General features: G+C 38.8%; 1 protein-coding gene across 11 annotated transcripts in view; it reads right to left on the bottom strand.

Annotated features, from left to right (window-relative positions):
• The window catches only part of capt (adenylyl cyclase-associated protein 1), an 861,909-nt gene that overhangs the window by 329,360 nt on the left and 513,491 nt on the right, over positions 1 to 19,058 (bottom strand). For all 11 annotated transcript variants that reach the window (XR_010861164.2, XR_011018799.1, XR_011018798.1 and 8 more), the window contains one exon: positions 14,338 to 14,544. Coding sequence is in view for 3 of the 11 variants with exons in the window: in XM_067155020.2 (XP_067011121.2) it covers positions 14,338 to 14,544 (207 nt within the window). In the remaining 8 variants the exon portion in view is untranslated. The remainder of the gene's footprint in view (positions 1 to 14,337; positions 14,545 to 19,058) is intronic.

The following is a 19,058-nucleotide window of genomic DNA, read 5'->3' as shown; positions in this document are numbered from 1 at the left end:
CCCTTGTAACTCATCACATTTTATATTTTTAAACCATCATTGTTATTTTTAATGTTATTTTACTTCAATTTAATTTTCATTATTACATGTTAATTAGACGCTTATTTTCAATCTAAGGTTAAGACAATGGCTGATGATGCCTTCATACAAGGCGAAACATGTACCACTATTAGTTAACAAATCTATGTAAATCATCCAAGACTAGACTCTATATTGATTTGGTCTATTTAATAAATAAGTTACTGTTATTATTCCAATGCTCTAATACCGTCGGGGTCAGAAAAGAACAAGATTTGACCAAGAGGGGTCAGATAGGATAGATGAAAGTGAGGAGGCTGGCACAAGTACGTGGAAGCAATGCCAGGACTCAGCTAAGGGCCCCGTGATCGCCAACCCATGTTACAAAGTTCAGAGCCCTCAGGGCCCCTTTTAGTCACCTCTTACGACAGCCAGGGGATCTCGTGGATGTTATTCTACCACCCCCACCTACATGCTGTAGGGGGGGGGGGGGGGGGCGTGATCATTACAGCGTCAAGTCGTTATGGTCCAACATCGTGGTTAGTGTAGGCAGTGTAGGAGAGATATGTGCCAATAGCCTGAATTCAATTCCAAACTTCTCCACAGTTTTCGTATGGAGTGAGGACACCACATGTTGTTGATTGTGGCTGGGACATAAGCCTTGAACAGACCCCTTCGTGTTATTCGACATGAGCAGGTTATCTACTGACAGGGTTTCATCCTCTCCCTCATCTTCTGACAAAGTTGAAAGTATCAGTTTCGAGTTTCTACACCATTACTTCAATTACTATCACAGGCAGCGATCAGCTTGTTTCAAAAGTGAAATTTCACCTAATTTTGTCAGTTCTTCTGGTGTGCCACAAGGGTCCAATCTTAGGCCTCTCTTATTTCTCATTATGGTTAATGATTTGCCTGAAATGATTCATTCCTCTGATTGTTTGTTGTTTGCTGATGACGTACAGTTATATAAGACCATATATAAATGATTTGCAACAGGATAATACTATTATATTATGGTGTGTCAGCAATAAATTATTCATAAATGTTAAGAAAAATAAAGTTCTGGTATTTAATAGGAAAAAGGAATTTATAAATCCGACATATTACATTGGTAAAACAACACTTGAAATTGTACTGTCTATTAATGATTCAGGAATTATTTTTGACAGCAAATTTACTTTTAATAGACATACTGCAAAAGTAATGAGTCTAACACGAAGCTTGGTTTTGTTATTAGGAACTCCAAATTATTTACTCAGCCAGAAGTAATTGTTAAGTTGTATATAAGTTCAGTATGAAGCAAATTAGAATATTCATCGGTAACCTGGGACCCCCTTTATAAGGACCAAACGCGTCACATTGAGACTATACACAAGTTATTTGTATCATAAACCTTTTTAATGTATTTTGACCAAATGACATTTCATCCAGTTTTTAAGAAATTTGTTCAATTTCATGTCTTTAAAAAAACATGACAACAATTTCATAACAATTATTGAGGAAAGTTTTGAATGAAAAAATTGACTATAAAGAATGACTTGCTTTCATCCCTTTTCATGTACCACAAGTAACATCATGAAAGCAAGTACCATTTCACATCCCAAGATCTAGAAGAGTTCATCGCTCTAATTCACCACTAGTTAAAATATTATCGGTTTATAATTAAATTAGTGCTCAAGTTGATTTCTTCGCTGGCACTAGATTGTTCAGTAAGCAAACAAAAGCAATCTTCTACTAAATCGTAATCATTATTAACATTTTTGCTGGAATGCTAGGTGCTCATAAGATTTTTTTTGTTCTTGTTTGTGTTCTTTTCCTAACTTGTTTAGCAATTTTCTATGGCTATACCAGGTGTATGCACAGGTATTTTCCGGTTTCACTAAGAGATGGCGCCAGCGAACAGCACGCAACGTATGAATTTGACACATACATCAGTTTGTTTGTCTGACATTCACCTACCAACACACACAAATCGAGTCCACCAAACACTAGTGTCTGTGTTGTATCATTCAGTGATCATGTCGACGTTTGTGCCTGAAAAAAAATTTTAAAAATTTTTCAAAAAATTGTGGCACGCATTGTGTTTCTTCTTTAATGAAAAGAAAAGGGCTGTGGAAGGTCATTGTTTGCCGGTAGAAACATATGGTGAACACGCTCCATCGATTAGAACATGTGAGATGAATCGCTTCGGCAATGTGTCTGGTGGTATTGTGTATTATGAACTCTTGAAGCCCAGCGAAACCATTAATGAACAACGCTATCGCCTACAAATTATTAATAAATAACGCACTGATCGAAAGACGACCGGAGTGGACCAGAAGACATAGCAAAGTGATTTTGCTACTAGACAATGCGCCGCCTCAAACAGCAAAACCAGTGAAAGACTCCTCGAAATCGCTTGGATTTCTCAGACGTGGCGCCATCTAAGTATCACCTCTTCGCATCGGGGCATGCACTCGCAGAGCAGCACATCAGCAATTTTGAGAAAGTTAGAAAATGGCTCGACGAATGGTTTGCTGCAAAAGACAAGCAGTTTATCTGGCATGGTATTCAAAACTTACCTGAAAGATGGCTGATGGCCAATATTTGAATAAACAAAAAATTAATTTCCCTTGAAAATTACGTGTTTTCTTTACCACAAAAACCGGCAAAAACTTATGCATGCACCTGGAATTATGGTTTAATTTGTAGTATTAATTTTAAATTGTGTTCTGCTGGTTAGTTTTCTTCTTTTCCGTCTTCTTACTATTATTGTTATTATCTTTGAATCCTGTATGTCATGAAGGAACGTAATTGTGCTCAGGCCTGTGTACCTTCGTGGATAAGAAACTTGCAAGACTGGTCAGGACTGAATTTGCATACCCCCTTCTGAGGGCAGCAGAGGAGCAAGCTGAATTCCAGGATTCATGCTAACTTTCATTAATGGAGAAGACACCAAAAGAAGTACGTTAAGCGGACGCAGGCGACTAACTCCAAGGAAGTATTTTGAGAAGATGTTTCTGGGACGAAGACCGAATTTTGGATGCCCTAGAAAAAGGTACTTAGACCAGATAAGAGAAGGGAGAAGAAACATAGGATCCCATAGAGAGACAAGAAGCATACCGGAACCGTAATAAATGGAGGCACATCGTTCTTAATAAACATCCCACCCGGCTCACTGGAAGGAATGCACGATGATGATAGGTTTTATTTTGTGACAGCATTAACCATCTAGGTATTTAGTGGATAAAACATACTGAATGCTAAAAGGCACTAATAAAACAAAATAAAACAAAAAAATGTGGAAAATAATTTTAAAAATTCCAAGCTATCATGTTTAGTCTCACAGAGGACAGCTTCTATACCATAAACACAAAATGAAGTAATATAATTTTTCCTTCCATTTCCGTAAGACCGACGTTCAGTGATGCAATTGTAATTCAGTAAATTATTTCTCAGATAAAAATACTTCATCTCAATTGCTTTGCTTTTTAGTGCTTCTCCCATCACTGTATATATTGTACCAGGAAGGCATAGGCCCTGGCATATGTGTTATAAATCTTTATTCATGAAAGTACAGCTGAGTTACGATGTTTGAACAGCTGAGCGAGAGATTGTTCTCGTCTCTACTGCTCTGTGTGAGGAAGACAGCATGAGAGGGGGCAAGGTTGAGTTACGTCAGTGCCACATGTATCTCATCTCACCTCTCTGTAGAAACGTCTCGAAATAATTTTTATACTTCTCAACGACTTGACCAATAAATATGAGACTAACACCAACTTGTAGCTCACATTTTAAATGTACGATGTTGAATATTTGAGATTAATCCGCCTAGTGGTTTGAAAGATATGACAAATTGAAGTTTGGAATGTACAATCACCCCTCTGTCACCTGACCCAGAGAGCTTGCTTCCAGCCGGATATAAATAGGTTGACGACCCGAGGGTATAGTCAGTGTCTCTTGAACTTTACGACTCGATCATGACTAGACGTCATTATGCTCCGTTGCGCTTCACGAGAGTTATGAAAGTTATACTCTAGAACTTTGCATTTGTACAAGGTCGTAGTAAGTGAAGTTTCAACCGACGTGGCGTGTGAGATGTAAAGTTTTCTCAAATTGAGTTTTCGTTGTATAAGATTTACGAGTGTCTTAACTAAGTGAATTTACGATAGAGACTGTGCATTGAAGTATAATTGAGAATACCAGTGTTTAATTTATCATTCGACAGTATTGTGGACTTCATTAATCTCTCATATTTTTGAACTTTGTCATGATCATTGACAGTGACAGCATACTAGTAAATTGTGCATGATAAACTGAACTTTCAATTTATGACAACTTCATTAATTTTGAGATGCATTTCTCGTATACAATTACGATTGTGAACTGTTTGAAGTACTATTCCACTCAAATAATTAATTAATAGGACTAAATGTGACTATTTTTCACGAATTTTCTCAAACTTTCGATTACTACCAGAAGAAACGAACTGAATGTTAAGGATATTTTATGGCAATATTAGGTCATACGAACTCGTGTCATGCAAACTCATTCATAAAAACCTCTTAAGCTGTGAACATTAGTATTCAAGAAACTGTTATAGGAGTGATATTAATTGCATTTTCTCTAGTGTTTCACGGATCGTGATAGTTATTCTAAGATTGAACTTAAGACATAATCAGTGATTATTATGAACTGTGATAGTGTTCAATTCATATTTTATAAACTGTGAGTGAAGGACTGTGCTTTCGATTTTGAAAATGACCTCAGGTCATTACTGCATTAACATGACTTATGGTTCAAACTGCAGCATAGACTGTGATATTCTGAGTCACGTATTTAATATTGTAGAAGAGAAATGCGAGTACAAACTGTGCATTAAGACTTTTGTCAGTGTAAAACACAACTCATTAATGATAATTAAGAGTCCTACAGCCCGTTGCCAATTGAACTTTCCGTGCTTCAACATTTCTCTTTAAAAGAACATCGGAAATCTTGGCAAAGTGTCGTAATATTACACTACGTAGAACGTCATCTCCAGTGTGGGATTAATCGTGGTTTCTTCGTGGGATATTCGTGGTATCTAGCGAGGGACTGATCGTGGTTTCTATGAGGGATGATAACGGTGTCTTCATGGGATGGAACGAGTTACGCTGCTGGTGGCGAGTTCGGGCTGCACGCTGCAGAGAGTTCCATTCACCAAGCCGCAGGACAGTACTTCATCAATCCTTATGAGCAGATTACAGGTGATATAAGTGTATTTCATATATTTTGAGTGAGTAATTACACTTAGACACTGACTGACTTTTTAATAAAGCACTCAATTATTCACTGTGCTACATTCGCCAAAGGAAAAGTGCTTCGTGTGGATTCTAATCCTACTGTTCATAATAATTGTAGGAAGTTATTCAAGAAGACTTTAGGTCTTATTTTGAACTGTAGGATTCTCTTCAAAGTTTATGTAAACTGAAGTCATTTCACTTAGATGAACTATAGGGCTTGCCATAAAACAAATGCACTATTTTACCATCTTATATAATTGGTTTAGATGAATTATAGGAGTTTTCAGCAAGTGGTTGAAAATATTTATTTGAACTATCAGATTGTTAAAGGAAGTGTGAGTTAATGTTATATTTAATAATCTTAGAAAAACTTTAGGTTTGCATCACAAGTCATGGACTTTTCTATGCAATCTAGAAATTTGGTAAATCAACAAGTGGTTAAATGAAGTTCTATGTACAAAGTATTATTTTGAATTTGAGTCTATATAAGAGATCCTAGATGAACTGTAGGGTGTTTGAGATCTAAGAAGATTGGTATTCATTTTGGACATTATTAATATCAAGTGGATGTCTCAGAATATAACAGCACACATATTTCATATTTGCATTCTGAAAAGATTGATTGAAAATTTTATTTTGATAAATCAACAGCAGGGTGATTTACTTGAGAATATCAATAAATATTGTCAAAAATTTTAGTTACCATCTATTATTCGCCCTGCGAAATTATCCTTCTCTGTACCTACTCGAAAAGTAACTGCACACAACCCGAGATCCTTCCCATGCTCGCCCCATAATCATTTCCCGGTACAGTATGTACGTACACGCGTGCGTGTTCAATTATAACTTTGAGAACTGTTGGATACATTTTTATGCAGATTTTACTCTTGTCTAGAGGATCTCCCGAAGAAGGTTTTGTGTATTAACTGTGATGAAAGAGGGCCAAGCAGTAATGGTTTCTGGAGAGAAAAAAAAAAACACACACCAGCTTATGCTGCCTAAACCTTTGTACAAACTATACGCATAGGAACTGTAGAGGATTACAGGAGACCACATGCTGTCCTCAAGAACAGTTTTATACAATAGAAAGATAATAATGCTCTTGGCTAACTACTTTTATGTTTTTCGGAGATGTTGAGATACCGGAATTTAGTGCTGCAGGAGTTACTTTATGTGACAGTAAATCTACCGACATAAGGCTGAGGTATTTGAGTACTTTCAAATATCACCGGACTGAGTCAGGATCAAATCTGGTAAGTTGCAGTCAGAGGTCCAGCGCCTCAACTGTCTGAGCCATTCAGCCCGGTACAGTAGAAATCCAGTCAACAGAAATGAAATTAATCAGAACAATGAACCAAAAGACCAAGAAAGACAAGATTAGAAATGAAGCAGACACAAAGGAGGCTGGCATCAAAATTATTGTTACCAAACTTTTAGGAAGATGGTTTGGACACGTTAGGAGGATGGACAGAACGAAAACAGCAAGGATAGAGACAGAGAAGTAAAAGGGGAGAGGCCAGTTGGAAGGCCAACGAATCGATGGATAGACACAGTGAAATCGGAGGTCAGCAAGAGATATGTCAAATGGGAGGACATAGAGGAATAGAAACTATACTTTGACAGGAATAATGGCGAGCGCTTGTACACCACCCCTAGGGAAAATGGAGCTGGAAAATTATGATGATGACAGTAGGAACTCTGACATAGGTAAGGGAAGAAAATTTCCTGAGAAGCATTGCAGTTATCTTCAAACTATGACAGGTTTCCCATTAATTCCTGTTAACTCATGGAACATAGAACATCAAAGCCTCGCCATCTCACCTAGTCTTCAATTTACCTGGAGTGAAGTGAAGTCAAGGTTTAACATTTCTGAGTTATATTTTATGAAACTCAAGGGCACAATAGCTTCAGTTGGTAAAACCTGGAATTATGTAAAGCTGAATAATGTTAGATCTTAAGATATGGGGAATATTGATGTATGATGGAGTAATCGCTGAAGGGAGTTGGGGAACCCGAAACATGTACAAGTGAAACACTGTACAAAATTAGAAAATGATAATATATTGACAGGGAGGACCAACAATCATCCATAGTATATCACATGAACCTAGTCAATACGAACCAATTAAGGGACCGAAAATGGTCAAATTTGTTGAATCTGGTAAAACCGGGTCGACACAAGTTAAAGCCATTATCATTAGTCATAAATTTCGTTATGGTCTGTATTGACAATTGATCACTATCAAAGGGTAGGAAGGGTCCACCTATTCAATACTATTAGTTTGTCTATTGTCTTATAACACTGGGACTAGTTTTGACCCCATATATATTGGGTCATCTTCAGCCATGCTCCAATTGGAACATATAAACAATAATGATATAAACACTGATATGACACAATTTATAGTCTTAATTTAAACCATTGATGAAGTCTGAATAACATATCTATACCTTAAAGTAATTAACACATCAAAAATATTGTGGTTGACAGCGAACTATTTTGTCGTTTCTACAGCAGCCATTGTTTTTGAGTTGATTTGGGAGTTGGTATCCTTTTCTGCGTAGATGAGCAACTTGACTGATATTCATGTTTGTTCAATAGTAATATGGGTCAAGACTTATGTAGCTTTAAGAGGAACATTCGTACTTTGAATAGGTTTTCCTTATCGATGTAGTGCTCTACTGTTTAATTTATTTGGAGGTGAATGTTCCCATGTTGTTTGTAAGTTACGTGCACCTGGTACGGATATCAACACCAGACTTCATCAATGGTTTAAATTAAGACTATAAATTGTGACACCAGACTTCATCAATGGTTTAAATTAAGACTATAAATTGTGTCATCAGTGTTTATATCATTATTGGTTATATGTGTGCTTATATCTTCCGATTGGAGCATGGCTGAAGATGACCCAATATATAAGGGGTCGAAACTAGTTCCAGTGTTATAAGACAATATACAAAGTAATAGTATTGAATAGGTGGTCCCTTCCTATCCTTTGATAGTTAAAGCCATTAGCCGATAAATTTAAAACAATTGTTCCTTTTACACCTAACAACCTTATGTCATTCCCTACTTCTCTACCTTTATGCACTAATCTGCCTTGCTTTGCTACAAGTGTAATCAACTTCGTTCATTAAGATAATGAGTCCGCATCCCTCTAGTGTTTCCAGGAGACCACAGACGCTGTACAGAGGAGAGTCTCGAGTTGGGGTCAGTACTGGAGAGGTCTCAACGGTCGACAAACAATCACCGCAGCCGCCACCAACACCGCCACCTCCTCCGCCGCCTCCACCGTCAGTGCAACCTCTATTCCCGATTGGTTTTGCCGGAGAGACGGAGATAATGACGGCGCTGAAACCGCCGCCAGTTCCGTTGGCAACGTGTACGAAAGGTTTGCCACGATCAACGCCGACCACATCTCGTAAACCGCCTTCACGATTTCAGAAAGTAAACAAGACATCCGATGGAGGAAGGTGACATTCTGAAGGAAGATGGAAGGCAACTCAAAAATGGCACATTTCTTGTCGATTTTGTGGTCCCGAGCACAGAAGTCGTAATAAATGGCCATTGAGAAAAATGCACACTCTCTTGGGTTGATGACCCTTAACCTAAACATGACAATTCATGAATCATCATGGACTGCCTACACTCCATTACTTGGTTAAGTTCCAATTCATCTGGCATCTGCCTGCTACCATTTGTCCATACGTCCAGCAAGAAGTTAACATTCTTTATCACTGCTGCATTCTCAGACGAGAATGTGCACCTCCAGTGCTCTATTTATTTTGCTTACCCACAACTGCCTGTTTATAAAATATGAAGGCCATCCAATAAATAAGTTGCCTATTTTTTTTACTGTAAAACACGTTTTAAAATTAAGTTGGTACTATAGGAACTTTCAGTGGGGTATGGTAGCTTCGCCTGACCTTCAACAGCAAGTGCTTGCTCCGAGTTTGCCAGTACGGCGCCAGCTGTCACGGAGGTACCACTTGAAAGTGTGTACGCTTGTGAACACCGTTCTGTTTTTCACGGCGAGAAATGAAACAACTATCAATATCCATTGCCATTTAGTGTGTGTTTATGGTGAAGGATGTATGAGCATCCAAATGGTTCACCACTGGCTTTCATGGTTCCTGGAAGAACGGCAAACTGTTATGACAACAAACGCAGCGGCAAGCCCATTACTGCTGCAGGCAATGCAGCCACTGTTGCAGTTCGGAATGTGGTGGACAAAGATCAACACCTTCTCCTGGTATGCAAATTGGACGCTCCTCTATTGCGACGACCCTGTCAGATGTCTTGCAGTATCGAAAAGTCTGTGCAAGATTGGTCCCACGTTTGCTTACTGATGCAGCCCGAGCTTTCCTGCAAATGCTTCAAAGAGAGGGAGATGAACTGTTTTCCCGCATTGTCACTGGAGATGAAAGCTGAGTGCATCATTCAACTCCAGAAACAAAAGGACAAAGCTCGGTATGGAAGAAACCTGGCGAGCATGCACCCAAAAAGGGCAAGACCTCAGCCTCTGTGGGCACAGTTATGGCTACTGTCCTCTGGGACTGTAATCGTGTTCTACTGGTTGACTATCTGCCCCGACACACTACGGTCACAGCTGAGGGAGTACTGCATGACCCTAACGAAGATCAGAGCTGCAATCATACTAAAATACCCTGGTCTTCTGTCTCGGAAAGTGTTGCTCTTTCATGACAACATGCCTCCATTCAGCTCAAAGGACCCAGAATTTGCTGCAGAACTTCAAACAGGATCTTTCCCCCCCTCCACTTTATTCTCCCAATCTTGCCCCGAGTTATTTCCATCTCTTTCACAACTCAAGTTGCACCTTGGAGGCAAGCAGTTTGTGACCGATGAAAAGGTGGAAACGGAGGTGAACCAGTGGCTACGGAGACAGGACCCGACCTGATATGACGAAGGTATCAAAAAACTGCTGCCAAGATACCAAGTGTCTGGACAGAAATGGTTACCATGTGGTGAAGTAGTGTACGAGTTGTAGAATGAAAATAAAATATTTCACAAGTGTAAATAACCCGCTCTTTTTTTTTTTTTTTTTTTTTTTTTTTTTTTTTTTTTTTGTAAAATAGGGGAAACTTATTTATCAGATGGCCTCGTATGTAGGTTTCACCCAGAACATTTGTTAATATTTTCTCATTACAAGAAGTTTAAACTACTTCAGATGTGGGGATTCTGGAATCAAATTAATATTTGAAATACCTGGATTTGGCTCCTGACCTAAGTTCACTATCAGACCATGTGAAAACCACATCAATTTCACAAAGATTTTTCTCCTTATCCCACAACACTTTGTCATCACCATCACTTTCCAAAATTTCTTCAAATCCCCCCCTGGGGCTGATAACCTTAGATGTTAGGCCCCTTTAAACAACAAGCATCATAATCCCCCTCCCCACAACATTCACCACTATCAAAATGCGCATCTGAATTAATCTCATCAAAAACAATTTCCTTTGGGCACATGGAAGCCATTATGCACAGCAGCATGTTAACATCCAGGTAACAGATGATTTATTTATTCCACTGCCACCTACATGTAAACAAAGAAATTAAGTAGTTGAAGATAGCCAACAGATCGCAAAATACAAGCATGTTTCAAGCAAATGGAGTTTAGCTGAGGGCAGTAATGATGTAGCACTTAGAGTAAAGTTGATCATAGCAGGAAAATGATAACACTCTAGCATTAAACATGATCACTGTTTTGTGTGTTAACATAACCAGAAAGATGGAACCAGGCCTCGTCTGTATGGGTGACAAAGAATGACAACAGTAGCCTACACTGATCAGCTATAACATTATGACCACCTACCTATTATCGAAATAAACCTTTCCAGGTGACAGCAGTGCCACCTGACGAGGAATGACTGCTAGTCAGACACACACACGGTGCATATAGTATCAGTGAGCGTGCTGCCGTGTGTAGAATGGGGAAGGTGCGTGATCTATCTGAGTTTGACCGAAGGCAGATTGCGATGGCCCAGAGGCTCAGCACGAGCATTTAGGAAACTGCACAACTTGTTGGGTATTCAAGGAGTGCTGTGGTGTCTTCAATAAGTGGCGAAACCAAGAAGAAATCACGTCCAAACGTGGAGGGATTGTGTGACTACCCCTGCCCCAGGGGCTCTGAACTTTGGAGCGTGGGTTGGCGACCACGGGGCCCTCAGCTGAGTCCTGGCATTGCTTCCACTTACTTGTGCCAGGCTCCTCACTTTCATCTATCCTATCCGACCTCCCTTGGTCAACTCTTGTTCTTTTCCGACCCCGACGCTATTAGGTTTGCGAGGGCTAGGGAGTCTTTCATTTTCACGCCCTTCGTGGCCCTTGCCTTTCTTTGTCCGATATCTTCATTTTTCGAAGTTTCGGTTCCCTTCCATTTTTCTCTCTGATTAGTGTTATATAGAGGATGGTTGCCTAGTTGTACTTCCTCTTAAAACAATAATCACCACCACCTGTGACTACCCCTCATTACAGATGTCGGACGTCGTAGGCTGGACAGACTGGTAAAACAGGACAGGCGGCGAACTGTGGTGGAACTAACATCAGACTTTAATGCTGGGCAGAGTACAAGTATGTCTGAACACACAGTGCACTGAACGCTCCTAAGGATGAACCTCCACAGCCGACGGCCCATGCATGGTGCCAACGTCAACACCACAACATCTGCAACTACGACTGAAATGGGCACATGACCATCGTCACTGGACGTTGGCGCAGTGGCAAAGCGCTGCATAGTCTGATAATCCCGATACCTTCTTCATGATGCTGATAGGAGGGTGCGAATCCGCTGTCATTGAAGGGAACAGCTCCCCGACACCTGTACTGCGGGACGGAGACAAGCTGGTGGTGAACATTCACGTGGGTATCCATGGGTCCAGTGGAGCTTGTGCAAGGCACCATGTCGGCTGAGAAGTATGGTTGCAGACCAGGTACACCCCCCTTCATGATGATCGTGTTTCCCAATAGCAGTGGCATTTTTTAACAAGATAATGTGCCATGTCATAAGGCGAGTAGTGTGTTGGAGTGGTTTGAAGAATACAGTGGTGAGTTGCAATTGATGTGCTGGCCCCCAACTCGCCAGACCTTGATCCGATCAACCACTTCTGGGATGTGATTGAACGTGGCGTCAAGAGATCGCCCCCCTGGAATTTACGGGAATAAAATGACTTGTTTGTGCAGATGTGGTGCCAACTCCGTCCAGCAATCCACCAAGGCTTCACTGCTTCTATGCCACGATACGTCTCCGCTGTTATACGTGCCAAAGGTGGACATACTGGCTATTAAGTAGGTAATGAAATGGCGTATGGCTTTTAGTGCCGGGAGTGTCCGAGGACAAGTTCGGCTCACCAGATGCAGGTCTTTCGATTTGACTCCCGTATCGTAATCTATAATCTATTTCTAATTGACTCCCGTAGGCGACCTGCGTATCGTGATGAGGATGACATGATAATGATGACACACACACCCAGTCCCCGTGCCAGCAAAATTAACCAATTATGGTTAAAATTCCTGACTCTGCCGGGAATCGAACCCGGGACCCTTGTGACCAAGGGCCAGCATGCTAACCATTTAGCCATGGAGCCATTAAGTAGGTGGTCATAATGTTCTGGTTGATCAGTGTATTCCCTTCAATAAAAATTGAGGTGGTCAACATATAAAGGGCACATAGACCTACGGGCCCACACAAAATACATAGGTTTGTCTGCCATTTTCTCTAGTTAATAACAGTGAAAGATTCAGAGGGACACGTTGAAAAACGATGTTGTTACAGTTTAAAGTTAGCCGTACAACTTTTCCCAGTTCGTGGTCACAGCTTCTCACAGTGTGATAAGCACTTTGAACTTATCAGACAGTACATTAACCAGAAAGATGTGATTGGGAATGCCAAGCCTCATCCTACTGCAATGGTATTGTGCCACAGAAACACTTCTCCATTTTTGAAGTTATAATGGATGTGGACCAGACTGGGTAAGTTTTTATCTTCATTATTTTTGGACGAGCCAGGATCCAGAAATAATGTCCCATTCACAATAGTGCAGTATATGAACATAAGTGGTCCTGTTTTGTGTTCTCACACCTTCACTGCAAATTTCAACTTTTTTTGCATTTGAAAATATTCAAGAAAACTTCACCACTGAAAAGATGCTCCAATGGACATCAAACAAAAGAAAGTGAAGGATGTAAGAAGCCTGTACAAATTTTTGTCTGAAGATGATGTTGCGTTTATTGAGGCGATGGTAAAAACCAAGACTGAACTCAAAATTCTGTTCTCTGACAATACTGATCTAGCTACTTAATTTTTCCACAAACTCAATCTTTGGTATTAATACCGGATTACATTTAACTTACAACACTGTATTTAAGTCTTCTTTATTGAATTTTACCACCGAAAATGCTGTCTGGTAAAAAGGGTTTGTAATATTGATTTAAAAGCTCTTGTTTATTTAATTCATGAGCCATATTTTACATGAATTATTCATATCTGAATTAAATCTTTAAAATATTCTAAATAATAATAAACACTACAGTATGGATAAAGAAATAAACACCGAAGAAAAACAAAGACAAATATTTAATTTCCTTTTTCCACCTATGTGTCCGTTTTACATCTAACGCCTCAATTGTAAACCATTCACACTAATGGTTTCACTTTTCAAGATATGCATCTTTTTCTTGCACCACTTTTGTATGAAAAAAATGTTGATGTTTTCCAAACTGCTTTATGCACGGATACAACTGTACCAACTTGCCCTCCAAAACACCGAGTCAGGAATGTTTAATAAGAAAAACACGTTACTCCATTGAAAGTACTATAATTATGAACTAAATAGAACAACTAAACACTACACAATAGAATATCAAACTAAAACAGTCAAATATCATGGAACGAATGAATACAGAGAAAGTCGCACATCAATAAACCATCATTTCTACCAATATAGCTTGCGGTAACATTCGCGAGAAACCTTAGTTTGATTCAAACTTACAACCTAATCCATATTCTCTGCGGAAGTGATATAAGAGACTTACCTGCATTTGCACCGACTGGCAGTTGACAAACTCAACGGAGGACACCACAGAATCAAAGACGACCGAGGACTTGCGACACGAGTCTAGCACCACCGAGTTGATCTTGCCTTTGACAGTGAGTGTAGAATCCTGGCACTTGAACATGTAGATAACGTTGTTCATCTCAGTCTGGTCGATCACCAGGGAGTGGTTACCCTTGTGGTACTCCTGCAATAAGACACACAAAAGTTTGTGTAAACATCACGGATAGCTCAGCAGTATTATGAGGAAAGTTCTGTAAAATCTACACATTAAAATAGTTTACTGAAAACAGCTTTGGCAAATCCGTCCCTCCATTCTACTGGACCGATTTGCTTCATTTTTATTTTATTCTCTCCGGAATTACTTGCTGGTGTATCATTAGACACTGACAGGTCTCCAAGTTCAGCCAACTTTGAGTAATCATAAAAACAACAGCAGCCAGATACAAGTATGGTTAAAATTTATGTAGCAGTTTGCATATTTATCTGGAAGTTTGGTTGAAAACATGAACTACGACTTTCACTTATGTTATCAATATAAATGGTCTGTTATTGGACATTATAAATTTTCCAGCTAACTCATTCCTGGTTGCCAGTGTTTCGCCCCCGTGTGCTAGTTTGGGCTCATCAGTTGGTACCTAGCACACCTACCAAGACGCATGGCTAGTGCAGACCGTGGAAGCCACTGCGTAGGCTACTTGGAGCCACCGGCAGTGCCAATGCACTATGAGAAACTTGTCTCATTACCAAAAACTGATGCCTGGTTGACCATCAGATGATATAGATGTTGATTCCCATAGGGAATCTGAAATATTTGTCCCGAATGAGTAAATTTAGGCAACCAGGAATGAGTTAGCTGGAAAATTGATAATGTTCAATAAAGGACCATTTATATTGGTATTATAAATTTACTCATTCCGGAGAAATATTTCAGATTCCCTATGGGAATCAACATTTATATCATTTCATTTATGTGCAATCTGGGAAAATATTCTCAAGTTTAGCTATGCCGAAGTTAGAGAGGCAGTCAACACTCTTATCTGTGACTATGCTCCTATCGGGAACGCTACTATAAGAATCAAGACGGCTACACATCACGATGAATCTACGTCTGGATGATGCGATACAAAAAATAAGTTATTATATAATCTATGTCTACAGCATGTTTATAAAATATATCATGCTTCTTATCCAGCTACTACAGAATAGCTAAAGATTTCCCAAGCTAGCAAGCTGTTGCTACTGACTATATGAGTTGGACGCAAGCACTTCAACAGCAAGCTTCTTAGCTGTAGCCGTTATGGCAACTTCAATGATGCTGTCATGCAGTAACGTATGGGTTCGAGTTCCAATAGTCCAATACATTTTTACCTTCTAAATGTTAGTTGGCAGGGAACTAGAGGTGATAGTACATCTCTCCTAATCAATAGAGTGCGTGTCAAAAGCGTGGGTTCTATTCCAAATCTATCCACAATGCACATATGGAATAAAGGTATACGGCGTTGTTCATGGTGATTCGTCTGTCGAATGAGGACCTTAAGGTTATATTTCTTTGACTTCATAACTTGCTAATAAGTATTTACACTAAAGTTAGACAAATGCTTGCCAGTCACTATGCTAACATTGTACTGGAAAACATAAACTACTTATTAAATTAGCAACAATAAATTGAATTAATAATAAAATTAATGATCCTATTGGGCATACAGTAGCATTAATTACGAATATAAACTTTACTTTTGCCGTAATGTGCACCTTCATAAATAGTGTTAGACAAAAAACAAAATTATACCGTGTGGTAGGAATTATTTGAGATGATATATAACCTGAATCTTAACCTTGGCATACAGGTTACATTTTCAGTCTTTTATTTTATTCAACAATTTCCGAGTTTCGTTACATAGTTAATTAATTTTTTTTTAACATTTCTTCGTATGTGTAGATTTCAGTCCTAATTCTGTTTTTGACCTGAACTTCCACATTATAGCTTAATAAAAGTCTGGTATCGGACTCTAGTAATACAATTCCAAAAGGAATAGCGCTAAACAAACAAAAACACCAGGGAACACTTATACCACTGTGCTAAATTTCACTATATTTTCAGTAACCTTGTGACCAACGCATTAAAATTGTTACTACATCTTCTGCATAACAATACCATCATTAAAATCCGTTGGTAGTACGCAAGAAAATATTTACCTTCTAGTTTGCAAAACTGCAGCCTATGTATTTAGCTGTTTATCTGACAGTCATAGTACAGGACCTAAATGATCACTCCAATAACTGCAGGCGAAGGCTTACCCTAACCCGCAATGCATACTGTACTTAGTAGGTTGCTAAGCGAACACTTTCATAAATATTCTGATATATATGATTTTCATCGTTAGTAATGTCATTGCATGCAACCTGTCAAGCCAGAGTATAACACTTTCTCTGATCACGGAAGAATACTATTTCCCGATAGATACTCTTTGATTTTCTTACCTTTCCCAGCTTCCAATTATATTCAACAGACCAGCAAGTACCCGCGGCTTCATCGACACTTATTAATTCAGCTGTTAGATGTTTAAACTGTTTAAAAGCAAAATAAAACATATTTTATTAACACATGCCATTTTTATATACATACTTTTATTTATAACAGCTGTGCCTGCGACTTTGAACGCGCTGAATTCTGTTTTTGTCAACTTTTGGAGCATTTTGAATTATTTTTTTCGTATTAATCTCATTGGAAAATCTCTTTATATGCAATGTTTGGTGTACGACTTCCTTGAGCTATTTTGACTTATAAAGCTTCCTTGTCAACGTTTGAAGTTTATTTTGTATTAATCTCATTGAAAAATCTCTTTATAAACAATGTTTGGTGTACAATTTCCTCGGGCTAAAATAACACTTGTGGCATCCCTCGCTCGTGAACATGCGACGTACAGCTGCCCATGTGTAAAGCAACCCTTAGTTAAATCTATGCCAGCTTTGCTCATCGTTTGCCCTTGTGACTTGCTGATTGTCATAGCAAAGCTGATATTGATAGGAAATTGCAGTCTTTTGAAATCAAAGGGAAAATTTGACGGTATGATGGGAATCTGTGGTATAAATACTGTCTCACCTTTTCCGCATCCGAATATTATACGACCTACTATAACGTTTCTTTGCAATGAAACTACTCGCAATCTAGTACCATTGCAAAGTTTCGGTGGGTTTAAATTACCAAGTAGTATGATGGACACGTTTTACAGAGGCGTTAATTTCATGACAATTCGTAATATTTGTCTAAAATCTCCAGCGAATAAAAATGTTACTCCTCCAAATAATAGAGTATTACCTCTGTTCTGTCCACAGCTTCGATTGGAATTTCGTTTGCCATAGTGCATTTGTCCCACACTACAAAGACACACTCTTGTAATACTTTGGCTTTATGACTATTTTTTGATACACTGCACATTGGATTTTCCATAGGCTCTGCTTCTATTGGTATTTTAAACATAGAATGTGCTGTTTTTCCCCCAGGAAGTAAAGTTGCAGCTATTCACGAAGATGCAATTGCTATGGCATTCTTTTTTCTGAACGTATTTCGGCCAGTAAAAGATTTATCAAAAATGTCTTGCCAATACCACCTGGAGCATCTAAAAAATATACACCACCAGCATTAGCAGCATTCACACTGTCAATGAGGAATTGGTAAACTTGATTTTGTTCGTTGTTTACTCTCGGTTCATTCTGATTTATCGTATGTTGAAGTTCAACTGGATCAAAATTTGTGTGTTCAATATATTCTTTGTTCAAATTAGCAACAATTCCATCAGTCGCTTGTGCAGATGGTAAACCATAATGAGGGAGAGTACTGCCGCTTATGGAAAGAAGAATATCTTGTAACGCAAACAGAGCACGATTGGTAAAATTTTGTAAATGAACGTTTATGTCTGCATCTACGTAATGTCGTTGGAGGTCTCTTACCTTATCTTCCATGAAATGATCCTTAAACTTGTCCCATAATTCTGAGGGATTAGAAACATTGCAGAATACCAATATAATGGCAAATAGCTCTCGCAACTGAGATGTGCTGCTGCACTGCTTGACCCAGCATGTTGCAGACAAGAAATTGAAAGCCATATGCGTCCACCACCCACCTTTAGATGTGACCTGCGTGGTCGCATGTTTCATGTGAAGTTGGCTTGATCAGTCGTCAGCGACATCTCCACAGAGCCAACAGACTTTTAAGAATAATTGCAGGAGAAAAACGTATTCTCCGAATCGACAACGATAATTATTATTACTATTATTATTAAAACCTAGGACCGTATACATAAATCTTAAGTAGAGTAATGTTTCAATTGATGTTCTTTATATTTTGACCATTAGTGTTAATGATAATAGCTGAAGATGAGCCATAACAGTTCTATTATGTAATTTTAAGGTTATTTAACTTTTTGTAACCTTCAAAGCTATCATTAAATTAATTGGTAACTGTTAACATCATCCTTATTTAGGTAATGAATGTCTTCGGTGGCTATGATTTTACTATTTTATTTTTTTAAAATTTTTTTTTTAGGCTCTGATTATTTTGTTCCGTTTGGTTTTTGCTTCTTCAGCTGTTATTTGTCAACTAGGGGTGTAGCGTGCCATACTTAATTTGATTTCAAGTTTATGTGATATTCAGTAAGAATTCTTCTAAGATACAGTAATCTGGAAGTTTGACATGTG

This window comes from Anabrus simplex, chromosome 10 (assembly GCF_040414725.1).
Source record: "Anabrus simplex isolate iqAnaSimp1 chromosome 10, ASM4041472v1, whole genome shotgun sequence".
Taxonomy (NCBI): domain Eukaryota; kingdom Metazoa; phylum Arthropoda; class Insecta; order Orthoptera; family Tettigoniidae; genus Anabrus; species Anabrus simplex.
This window is presented reverse-complemented; position numbering and strand designations above follow the sequence as displayed.